Source organism: Urocitellus parryii, chromosome 4 (genome assembly GCF_045843805.1).
Source record: "Urocitellus parryii isolate mUroPar1 chromosome 4, mUroPar1.hap1, whole genome shotgun sequence".
Taxonomy (NCBI): domain Eukaryota; kingdom Metazoa; phylum Chordata; class Mammalia; order Rodentia; family Sciuridae; genus Urocitellus; species Urocitellus parryii.
In genome coordinates this window covers 17,437,721-17,450,456 of record NC_135534.1, presented here as the reverse complement: position 1 = coordinate 17,450,456, position 12,736 = coordinate 17,437,721, and the positions used below count along the sequence as shown (strand labels likewise).

Sequence of the window (12,736 nt, the reverse complement as noted above, 5' to 3'; positions counted from 1 at the left end):
TTTCTGCTGTGCATAAAACTACCAAATTATTGAATAGCACCTATATAGAATAATGTCAGAAATTTCAATCAGATCAATGTGGAAGCAGGGATTGGCTCTAGATCCTTTAGAGGTAGCCCAATCAAATCAAATATTTCAGTGATAGACCAAGGTTAAAGAAATATGAAGAATCTCTTGATATGTGATATTTGGAGAATACAGAATTCAGTCTTCCAGTATTAACCAAGTTAGCAAAAAAATAGTATGAATAGTAGAAAATGAAATCACTTTCACCAAACATTTGTAACTGTTTTTTAGGAAGATTTTGTCTATGTACAATATTTAAGTGAATCATTCTTACACATATAAGGTATATTAATACAAAAAATCCTGCAAACATATTATACTTTTAACTTTTGATCACTGCTCTCTAAAATAGCCAAAAATATTTAGTAAGCAATTAACTTTGTGAAATCTTTTAGTACTGATTATAGCAAATACAAAAAATATATATATATTTTTATTCCTTGAGGCTTAAACTTAGTAGAGAAATCCTCCTATGGATGAATTACACATAATTCAAAAAGCAGTGTATTGACTATAGAGTATGCACAATAATCATAAAATCTAAGATATGTGGATGGATGGCACATGGTTGGGATGGGAATGTGACAATCCTGAGTAAAAAATATGGCCTTTATTATTGCTGTTGATATGAGTAGTTACAGCAATATTATTAAAACAAATAAAATGGAAACACCCAAAATATCCATCCAGTAGAAATAAATAATCAAAGGGTCTCTTATTCATAAAATGAAATGCTATGCAGTCATAATAAGGAATGAGATTCAGAAACAAGCTGCAACATTGATATACTCTGACAAAGGTATGGTAAATGAGGGAAGACTGACACAAAAGGGCATATATTAGATGACTGTTTTTACTTAGGATCAGTGAACACATAGAACCAGAAAGTAAAGTTTCTAAGGACCAGGGGTAGGAAGAAGGAAAGTGACCCCCAATAGATGTGTTTTTTACTGAGGTGTTAAAAATATTCTGGAAGCAGAGAGTGTTAAAGGCTACATAACCTTGTGAATATACTACATCCAAGGAAATTTTGATATTATAAGTGTACGATTTATAAAATATGAAGGATATCTCATTATAATTATCACGGAAAGGTACTAATCATTTCATTAAATATTAGTGAAGTCACTTAGTCATTACTTATTCATTAAGACTATTTTAAAAAGCAAAAAAAAAATGAACAAAAGAAAGGTGTTGGAAATGACTAACTTGGGGGGCTGATTTCCCTCACATTCTGCTTTAACTAGACAAGGATGTCATAGATCATATTTTATAGTAAAAGGTATGTATGTATTTTATGTATTTTGCACCATAAAATTTACTCATAGCTTTCATTCTGTCATAGATCAGTTTGCTGATGATAGTCAATAATAAAAACTCAATCTTTCATAAAGAGGTGGATGTATTCAGAGGGGAAAATAAAGAGCCATAAATATAATTAAGTCATAAGTTTGCATAACAACAAAGCCTGAGGGAATAGCTTCAGAGAGTTAAGTCTCAAAATTTACCTGGTATAATTCAATGCTACCTGCTTAAGTTTCAGTTATCAAAGAATGTCAGGTAAGTTCCTGTCAGGTAAGTTCCTGAGTTTCCAAACTCAAAGACTTGAGGTTTAAAGAAATGACATTGAAAAAAAAAAGACATCTAAATAATTTTATGCCAAGTTACTCTTGTTCCAAAAATTCTGGTTTAATGATCAAAAATGATGATTTCTTCTCAAAACTGGAAGACATGAATAAATTTCCTATCCATTAAATTTCCTATTTATTAATTTTATATTAATATATATTATAAACAGATATTTACTTGCTTTATACTATATAAGTATTTACATCAATTTAAGTGGTTTTGTTGTTATTTTTCTGTTTTGTGGTTTATTTAATAGATATTTGAAGTACTGCATTACAAATATTTATATATGTAATTTCAACTCAGTATGAGTCATATAATATTGTTACTTAGTCCCAAAGCATAAAAACAAAAATCCCATTTATACCTATCCCTCACTATTTCTCATATTCCAGTTAGGAATCATACACACTTGTAATTACTTCACAAGTACATAAATTCACTTATGCTTAAGTAAAACATGCCTATTGAAAAATCCTTATTCTTTTTTTCTTTCTTTTTTTTAAAATATAAGTGTCCATTTAAGATCTAGTTGAAATGTAAATATATATATTAAATGAAGGTGGTTTTACTGTCTTTTTAGAATTTTTCTTTGCATGGTCAGTAGGCTTATCCTTTAATTCCATATTATCTCTAAAAAGAGACAATAATCATTGTGGTAAAATCATAAACATTTATAAAAATACAGAAAGAAATGAATATTTATTTTATATTTCACAACTACTAAAAGCCACATGTAATAACAGTATAATAACATTTTTCAGTTTCAGTAGTCAGTGATACACTTAATATTCCTAGAACTACTACAATGATCTTTTAAATAAAAAATGATTTTTAAAAACTGATGTCATTGAAATTACCCTTTTAGTCTAATGTGAATGTTGTCAATTCTCCAACTTCAATAGTTTGTCTAGTGTTTCTTCCATTTATTTGGAAGATGAATACCGGTTTCAGTAGAGTAAAAATACACTCTTAACATAAGAAGGTAAAATCCAGAGGAAGTAATAAAGTTGTAGAAAGCCATATATTTCTTGAATGACATTCAAATTTGAATCATAAATTTTCACCTCCTGTCTCTTATTTCTTATGAATATTGTCAAGCAGATGCAATTGTTTTTTAAAAAATGACAATTAAAGGGTGTTTTTCTGAGACTAAAAAGAAAAATCTCAGAAACAAATGGTGTTCTGCTATATAAATACAGTCTGTATGTAAAGAATGAAACATGAATCTTTTTTTTTTAATGATTTTCTCAAAAGTTTAGGCAAAGAAGAATGGACAGAGGAAATTGTTCCTCACAGACTGGATTTATTTTCATGGGAATTACTAATAACCCTGAGATGAAAAGCACTCTATTTGCTGTGTTTCTATTTATTTATCTCATGAATCTTCTGGCGAACCTTGGAATGATCTTCTTGATTAGAGTGGATCCCCAGCTGCATACACCAATGTACTTTTTCCTCAGCCACCTCTCTTTCTGTGACCTCTGCTATTCCACAGCAATTGGACCTAAGATGCTGGTTGACATATTTGCTAAGAACAAATCAATTTCCTTCATTGGCTGTGCTCTGCAGTTCTTGATCTTATGTATCTTTGCTGATTCTGAGTGTCTGTTGCTGGCAGTGATGGCCTTTGATAGGTACAAGGCCATCAGCAACCCCTTGCTGTATACAGTCAACATGTCCAGTAGGGTTTGCTACTTGCTCATGGCTGGAGTTTACCTTGTGCCTGGGAGATGCTTTGATACACACGACATTAACATTCCGCTTATGTTTCTGTGGGTCTAATGAGATTAATCACTTCTTCTGTGACGTCCCTCCTCTCCTGTTACTGTCTTGCTCTGACACACAGATCAACGAGTTAGCAATATTCACTATTTTTTGTTTCATTGAACTAAGTACCATTTCTGGAGTCCTTGTCTCTTATGGCTACATCATCTCATCAGTCTTAAAGATCCACTCTGCTGAGGGGAGGCTCAAAGCTTTCTCCACCTGTGCTTCCCACTTGACTACCTTTGCAGTTTTCCAGGGCACTATACTCTTCATGTATTTCCGGCCAAGTTCTTCCTACTCTCTAGATCAAGACAAAATGACTTCACTGTTCTACACCCTCATCATCCCCATGTTGAATCCTTTGATTTATAGCCTACGCAACAAGGATGTAAAAGAGGCCCTGCAAAGAGTGAAAAAGAAAAGGTGGATTTAAGTAATTGTAATATCTGTCCATATGTGCATATTTAATGTGAAAACTTTTTAACATATTGCATGATACAAAGAATAATTTTTTCACATGGTTTATTGAATAAGTATTTGTGCTTAAGTCTAATTATAAGAAAATGTTGAAGCTGTACAAACATGTCATGCTTGATTTTTCATTTTGAATTAACATATTATATTCATCTCTGAAAATATTATCCTCACATATTAATTTTCTCAAAGTTTTATTTGCTTGTTCTTTTATTCATGCATTACTTCAATTATATTATAATTTAGTAAATGCATATTAACTGCCTTTTACATATTTTTGTGCCTTATGTTTTATTGTGAATTTATGAGTTTATATACTAGTGAATATTAAATTCTAGTTAAATTAATTCATTAATACATTAATTTATTAACATGAATTAAATAAGTGACAATTGGCCTCAAAACAACCCTGGAATAAAAAAGATGATGAAAGCAAAATATCTAAATGTGGTGTGCAGAAGAAAGTCTCCCTTGATGGCAAAGGTCAGTTTCATGTTGAAAATAACTCAGAGAAAATAATTCTAGGCAGAGAGTTGAACAACTAGAGAAGTCATGACATTTAAAAAGCAAAAAAGTCCAACTTGATAAAGCTATAAAAAGAAATTAAAATGACCTTGGTAAAGAATATCTTGTAATGAAATTATCAAATTCATCTCCATCACTTCTTTCAAGATTTCATTTCCTTATTCCACACTGTCAGCCCCAGTCAAGTGATCAAATGTCCTCTACAAACATTCACTTCTTCAAAGCATTGTATAATGTGACCATGTTTCTTAAATTAATATTTCCAATATGAGATATTGGGCCTAAGAATCGAGCATTCCATCCAAGTTATTCTAAACACTTCTTCATGTCTGTATAAACAAGCAAATGGATAAACAAAAAAATATTAAAATAAAAAATGCCAAATAGCAAAGTATTTGTGAGTACATAATAGATGTTTTCCCAGCTGGATGTTGGTCTTGCTTTGGTCCTATTTTTGTTTTTTCTTTCTGGAAAGGAAATGTTTATTTGTTTCCATTTTATATTAGATATATGCGATTTGCTTTTGATTTTCACTCTCATAACTAAGAGCTTACCTTGAGTCTCCTGAGATTTTGGAGTTGGACTTTTGGGAAATGCTGCAACACTTAAGACTTTGGGACTCCTGGCAATTGATGAAATGCATTTTGCATTATGTGTCGGTCATGAGGTTTTGGGTCAGGGGTAAAACATTATGATTTGGGTATGTGGTGTTCTCCAAAATCTCATGTTTGAGAAAATATGAGAAATTTCAGAGGTAAAATGATTATATTTTGATAGCTATTGTCTAAATACATGGATTAATCCATTAGTATGGATTAGCTGGGTTTGGCTGAAGAAAGGAAGTCACTGGGGGCATGCCCAGGAGGTTTATGTTTTATACTTAGTGAGTGGACCTCTCTCTCTCTCTGCTTGTTGGTTGCCATGTACAAAGCTGCTTTCCTCTGCCACACCCTTCCACTATGATGTTCAGCTTTACCTGAGGCCCAGAGAGTTGAAACTCTCTGATCATGGAATGAAACTCTGAAATAGTGAGCCAAAATATACTTTTACTCTTCCAAATTGTTCTTGTCAGGACATTTGGTCACAGGGCTGCATTAGCTGATTAAAACATAAGCTAAGGTATTTGTGGTATTTATTATAGTCCCTCAAACACACTGAGGTTAACAGAAACATGGCCAAAGAACATTGTCTGAATTATACTAAAACATTAGCAAAACTGATTGGCAGTGGATTGACAATAATTTATAGAATGTAGATATTCCTCCACATTAACTCATCTCTTTCTCATATGTTCAGATGTATTATAGCATCTACAGACTGCTTGGGGCTTCACCAATCCCCTTATTATTAGAGTCAGTGAGTAAGAACTAAAGAGAAGGAAAATTAAAATCCTGTACAAGGGTATTCCAAAAGGGTGAACTGATCTGATTGATTATGACTTCTGAATTTAGAAAGTGGAGTATCAATTATATATAATTAGTTTGGGGAAATTTGTGACAAGTAGAAACTTTGGCAGATGGTTATGACTCTTCTATCTCAAAATTATACAGTGCACATCATCAAATGATATGATCCCTTTGATACTGTCTAGTTCATGCCTTATTTTTTTTTCTCTCCTACATCTGTTCAAATAAGATTCTCATTTCATATAAACCAATTACTGGCAGCAAGTCTTATTTCGTAAATAGAGTAGTACCAGTGATTATGGAGAGAAAATTACTATCATAGTTATGTTTTCACATCTTGACTTTATTCTTCATCTTTGCTGCTGAAATTCCTAAATATACAAATGAGAAAGAAATGGGATATCTTGTATATGTACAACACAATATAATTCAATCAATTTATACATGAAATAGGGATTTAATCTAGATTATTTGCAATGTCCTTTCCAGATACAGTATTCTGTCTCTATGAATTATTGTTCTATTCTCATGGGAACACATCACAAATACTGAAATGATTTGAAAGAGATGAGTGACTTCTTGTTTGTACAAAGTTTGTTTTAGATCTGTTTTAATCAACTTTGTGTTGCTGTGACCAAAAGACCAGACAAGAACAGTTTAAAGGAGGAAATGTTTATTGTGGCTCCTGTTTTCATATATTTAGTTTATCGTCAGCCAACACCATAAATCTGGGACTATGGTGAGGTTGAACATCACTGTGGAATGGAATGGCAGAAAAAAACAGTACTGAGCACCACAGCCAGGAAGCAATGAAAGAGGTCTATACACTGGGGACAAAATATAATCTGCCTAGGCTTGGCCCCAATAACCTCCTTCCACCAGCCACACCCTACTTGACTATTGGAAATACCCAGTCAATCTATATCAGTGATTTAACACACTGATTAGCTTATACCCCTCATAATCTAGTCCTCTCATGTCTGAAAATTCTTGCCTGGTCTCTCACATGAGCTAGGAAGGACACCTCATTTCCAAATCATAACAATGTCTCTCATTCTTTTGACTTGAACTAAGAGTCAAAAGAACAAAGGTGTCAGGTAGGTAGTGGTAGCATGAGTATCATAAGGACCAAAAAGGGTCAACACAGGTCTTTTGACTGGTCTCTTATTCAAAATTGAAATTTCATAGGCATGATATCATAGTGGACACACAACTTATTTTGTGCCCAAGTACATTAAAAAACAACTTTGTACAAGACTATGACTAATTTACAAAAGCCAAAGTGAAAACTTTCAAAATATAAAACATTGGTGAAAATGTGAAACAATCTCTTGACAGTGGAGTGGGAATTGACATTTCATAACATGCATGACCATTTCTACTGTAGCTATATATACAAATGCCTCATTAGTTAGTTTCTTTTTTAGCTTCATACGCGACAAAATTACACTCAGAAATACTCCAATACATGTAAACTTGTTTTTTTTTTTTTTTTTTTTTTTTTTAGTTTTCGGTGGACACAACATCTTTATTTATTTATTTTTTTAAATGTGGTGCTGAGGATCGAATCCAGCACCCTGCACATGCCAGGTGAGCATGATACTGCTTGAGCACATGCCCAGCCCCCATGCAAACTTTTTCATTGTTGCTTTATATGTAATAGCATACAATTGGAAACAACTCAATTTTTTAAAAAAATTATTATATCAAGACAAGAAGCTTTTCTTTAAAATGTCAGGTAGCATGTATGTTAGAGTTTGCATCCTGAATTCTAAGTCAAAGCCACTCAGGTTTACCTTTCTGTCATATAAACAGAAATATGCAATATATTGAAAACTTCATTTTTATGTCTCAAAAATGAATGTGCCATATTGTGCTGACCTTAGCTTTCAATTTAATAAATAATATTATGATATGTTTTAGAGTGGAATTTTACACAGATATGAAAGCGAATGAATTACCTGCATAATAACCACATCAGGAAATATCAGCAACATAATGTATGTAAAGTGGAAGAACAAAAAGAATGGATACATAAAATAAAGACTATATGACTACAACACAGATAAAAAATACAAAATTGATTGCCAATTCATGATGAATTGGCAGAGATTACAAGATGCTAATGATTTTCCTTTATTTAACAAGTTCTGGGTAAACAGAACATATGAGAAAAAACAAAAACTCAATAGCAAAGCTTACAAATATTCCCAATAAAAATGAACAATAGACCTAAATAGATGTTTCTGAAAACAAGATGAATGCTCAACAGTATGTGACAAAATACTGAACCTCACTAATCATGTCAGAAATGCAAACTAAAACATCACCTCACCTCAGTATATATAACCAGGAGCAACAAGACAAAATAAATAATTGTTGATAAGGATATGGAAGCAATGAAACATTTGCACACTATTGGTGAGATTGGAAATTAATGCAGACATTATGAAAAAGTGTATGAGTCTTTCTCAAAAAATTTAAAAAAGAGCTATCATGGGACCTAACAATCCCTTTTCTGAGTATATAATCAGAAGTATGAAATGATAGTACTGAAGGGTATGTGAATTCATGTGTTCATTGCAGTCCTATTCACAACAAATACAAACCATCTAAATGTCCATCAACTGACAATGGAGTAACCAAATTATTTTGTATATGTATAATGGACTACTAGTCAGCCACTAAAAGAATAAATCCCTTACATTTGTGACAATGTGAATATATTAGGACATCATTATGTTAAGTCAGATAAGCCAAGAGCAGAGCAAGTACCACATGATCACACTCATATGTTTTATCCTTAAAAAGTTGTACTCACAAATATTTAAACTACATTGCTGGTTAGGAGTAGTAGGGAGAGTATAGGGTTGTAAGAGAAAGGGAAAGTTTTATCAATGGGTACTCAGTTACACTTACATGTGAGAAAGAGTTCCAGTGTGCTATCCCACATCATGGTGAATAGAGATAATAATCTTTGTACTCCACATTTCAAAACCTAGGGAAAAAAAAGAGATTTTGGAATTATTCCTGGAAAGAAAGGATAAAATCTTTTGGAAACAGATACATTAATCATGAATGTAAAAAGTATATAATTTATGTATGTATCAAAATATTACTCCATTAATATGTAAACTTTTGTGTTTTATTTGCCATTTAAATTTAATTAAAAACAAAATGTATTCATAAACCTATGTCATTTTTGGTGTCTACACTCAACATGAAGCACAGCAGATCTCTTCAACTTACACCTCCTCTAAGTCATTTTGCCTGCTCTGATCAGCAGGTCTGCAATCTCTGCTCCCCAGCACCTACCTCACAACCTCCATTCTACTCTCTGGTTCTCAGTTCACATTTTTAGAATGCATGTATGAGTGTGATCATGATGTGATTTTCCTTCTTTGCCCGGCATATGTAATCTCTCTAATGTCCTCCGGGTTCTTCTGTATTGCCACAAATGACAGGATATGCCAGGTTCCATGTATCTATTCAGTTGTTGATGTACAGTTAGGTTTATTCCATGTCCTCACTATTGTAAAGCTTGCTTAAATCTGCATGTTGGTACAGGTGTCTCATCAGCATATGGATTAATCTCCCTTGGAAACATATCCAGTAGTGTGATTGCTGCATTATACGGTAGTTCTAATTTTAATCATCTGGGGAGCCACCATGCTTTTTCCACAATGACTGAACTGATTTATATTCTTTTTATTTAAATATAAAAGTGTTCAAAGTTTAATTTTCTCCATATCTACAAAAGAGATGAGATATCATGTTGTGCTTTTAATTTGTTTTTCTCTGACAACTAGCAATCTTGAGTACTTCTCTCACCTAAATGTCCATTTTTATGCCCTCAGAAATGTGTGCTCATATTTTCCCAATTTTTAAATTAGATTCTTGGTTTTCATTCATAGAGCTTTTGAGTTCTCTGTATGCTTTGGATAGTAATCCCTTATGGTTTAAAAATACTCTTTGCCATTCTGTAGGTTGTTTATTCACTCTATTGATAACTTTTTAGCTCTGAGCTGGAGTTAATCTATTCTATAATTCTTTGGGATAGCTTTATTTATTTTTAAATAAAGGTATCATCAGAGATGCATGGTTTTCAGAAGGCTAGGAGACTATACTGGGGAATCCATTCATGCTCAATGGTATTACTAAAGAATTCTGTTCTTTGAGGACATCAACTATGGTTTCTGATTTCTCAATGAATGTCAGTTAAATGCCACTGGTGGCTTCTCAAAGTCACCACTTGGACATATGGTCCCCCTCATAGAAAGACAGCAAAGACAAATTGGGTTCTTCTTATCTTATCCCTATATTTTCTTTTCTCTTTCATCATTGCATCTCTGACATACTCTGCTTTCTTCTTTCTATATTTTAGGGCTCATGTCATCAATTGTGTTACCTAGATAATTATAAGGAAAATAAAAAAAGGAGACCCAGGTACAAGATGCAGAGGCAGGAAAGATGGCTGTTTTTCCAAGTTGCCACCTTTATTTAAAACAATAGGTTACATTAGGTCATTGGTACCATAACTACATTATTGTTTATTGTTTCAGTAAGGTTGCTTATTCTACAGTTACATTCTACAGTTACAATATGCAAAGTTAGGAGTTTGTGCAGCTGTCAAGAAAGTGCATTTTCTCAAGTGACTATGAACATAAGAAGTTAGTGTTGGCAGATCCAGGAGCACCAGGCTTGATGAAACATTGTAGTTATCTGGCAAGCAAGTTCCTTTATTCCCAGGAGCTGTATGCCTGAGATCAATGTCAAGCCCCCGCAGAGCCTCTTCATGCAGAGCATTGCAAGAGCACATAGACAATGCACATATATTAGTTATCTTACTGATTCTAAGAGAAATTGCAGAGCATCCTCAGCATGGAAAACAGGGTACCTGTTATCCCATAGGAGTTTGCTCATCAAAGGAACGCTTCCCTCTATATTTCAATGACCAGAATCCCTACACATAACCTTCTCATCTCATAGCTGATATCTGGTATACCTGTGCAAAGTTTTATTTATTATATAATTATTGAATTCACAAGTTCCATGAATTAGGACCAGGCGATATCTGGGGGACCATTAGTCTATCACAATGTCTCACTGAAATGGAATGACTACTAGTTTAAATGCTTTATTTGATCATATCTTTAAATGTTAAAATCATTAACTGATGTATCATATGATATTGCATTCCAGGCAGTCACAGCTTCCCTAGGACTAAATTCTAAAGAGTTCATTGTAATCAATGGCTTTATATCTTTAATAGAGTAAATAACTCACCAGGCAAGAGAGTTGAATTTTAAGTACTTGGATAAGTTTTAAGGAAGAAAATTAAATGTGCATAAGCCTTTCTTTTGATATTGTCTCTGGAGTAATTCTATGCAGACAGACAGCGAGTTAAATATGCTAACAGTGCTTAGCAATGCTATAAAATCCCTAGAGTTTGCCAAGAGTTTGAGGTAGGGAACAGCAGTATGCACTTATATCTTCACTCATTTAATCACTCAGTCAATAAACATATAATATTCAACTAAAATTGGCAATTCTATGTATTAAGTATCAAAGGAAAAAACTAACAAATATAGCTGTAAATACATACAAATTATTTAAGTAAATAATGTGCAACTTTATTTCTGTTGCAAGTCATAGTATTGGATTCTGTACATTATTCAAGGGATATATAATGTACATTGCAATTTTATTGATGAGAACATACTTTCCCTTAGATATGTAATATTGAAAATAAATTGATTTGCCTAAGATACATCCAAGCTGAGTAAATTTCAGGCTAGTGTTCTGAAGTAAAAAAAATAGATGTTAAGATGGAATTGATCAGCATCTCAAGGGGAAATGTAAGATCTGAAATATTTCTCTGATAACCAGCAATGCAAAGATTCATACACAAATATGTGATACTATGTTTTAAGAATGAATCTTTTCAGAGAAGCAATCACATCCCTATTCCTAAGGCTGTATATCATGGGATTAAACATAGAGGTCACTATGGTGTATAAAAGAGAGAGTACTTTGTCAGTTCCTGCAGAATGGTTGAATTTGGGCCTAAGGTAGGTAATGGAAGCTGATCCAAAAAATAAAACCACAACCAGCAGGTGGGAGGAGCAAGTGGAGAATGCCTTAGTGCGTCCTTGGGCTGTTGGTAACCTCAGAATTGTGAGTCCAATTTTGCTATAAGAGGCAAGTATCAACATAAAAGGGACGACAGCAAATAACACAGCTACTACATAGACAGACACCTCATGCACAAAAGTGTCCCCACAGGCTAGCTTGAGAATGGGAGGTATATCACAGAAGAAGTGGTTGATTTGGTTGGAATGACAGAAATGCAGAGAGAATATCTGCCATGTTTGCCCTATCTGGACTGGCACTCCCCCAAGCCAGGAGCCAGCTGCCAGGTGATGACACTTCTTTGGGTTCATGACTAGAGGATAGTGCAGAGGGTTACAGATGGCCACATAGCGGTCATAAGACATCACAGCCAGGAGGAAACATTCTGTTGCTCCAAACATTAGGAAGAAATACATTTGTGTGGCACAGCTCAGTAGGGAGATGCTCCTATCCTGAGTCCAAAGACTGACCAGAATCCTCGGGAGAGTGACTGAGACATAACAGATTTCCAGTGAAGAAAAATGTGCCAAGAAAAAGTACATGGGTTTGTGCAGTGCAGGGTCCAGCCTGGTTATTATGATTATGAGGAAGTTCCCAATGAGGATAACCATGTAAATGATGGAGAACACCCCAGATAGGAAACCTTGGATGTTTGGAAATTCAGAAAATCCCAGCAAGACAAACCGTACCACTGTGGAGACATTGTCTTCTACTACTATCTCTTCATGCTTCAT

The 12,736-nt window shown here is 33.7% G+C and overlaps 1 protein-coding gene and 1 pseudogene across 1 annotated transcript; one reads left to right on the top strand and one right to left on the bottom strand.

Annotated features, from left to right (window-relative positions):
• Positions 1-2,967: 2,967 nt before the first annotated feature.
• LOC113175322 (olfactory receptor 5W2-like) lies at positions 2,968-3,898 on the top strand (annotated as a pseudogene).
• A 7,893-nt stretch (positions 3,899-11,791) lies between these two features.
• LOC113175338 (olfactory receptor 10AG1-like) lies at positions 11,792-12,736 on the bottom strand. The gene has a single exon (XM_026379610.1). It carries the CDS (start codon positions 12,734-12,736, stop codon positions 11,792-11,794), a length of 945 nt encoding a protein of 314 aa, XP_026235395.1.

What these genes read in the sequence shown, in the direction of transcription:
- LOC113175338 (XM_026379610.1), bottom strand. Translation starts at nt 12,736, where the DNA reads ATGAAGCATGAAGAGATAGTAGTAGAAGACAATGTCTCCACAGTGGTA.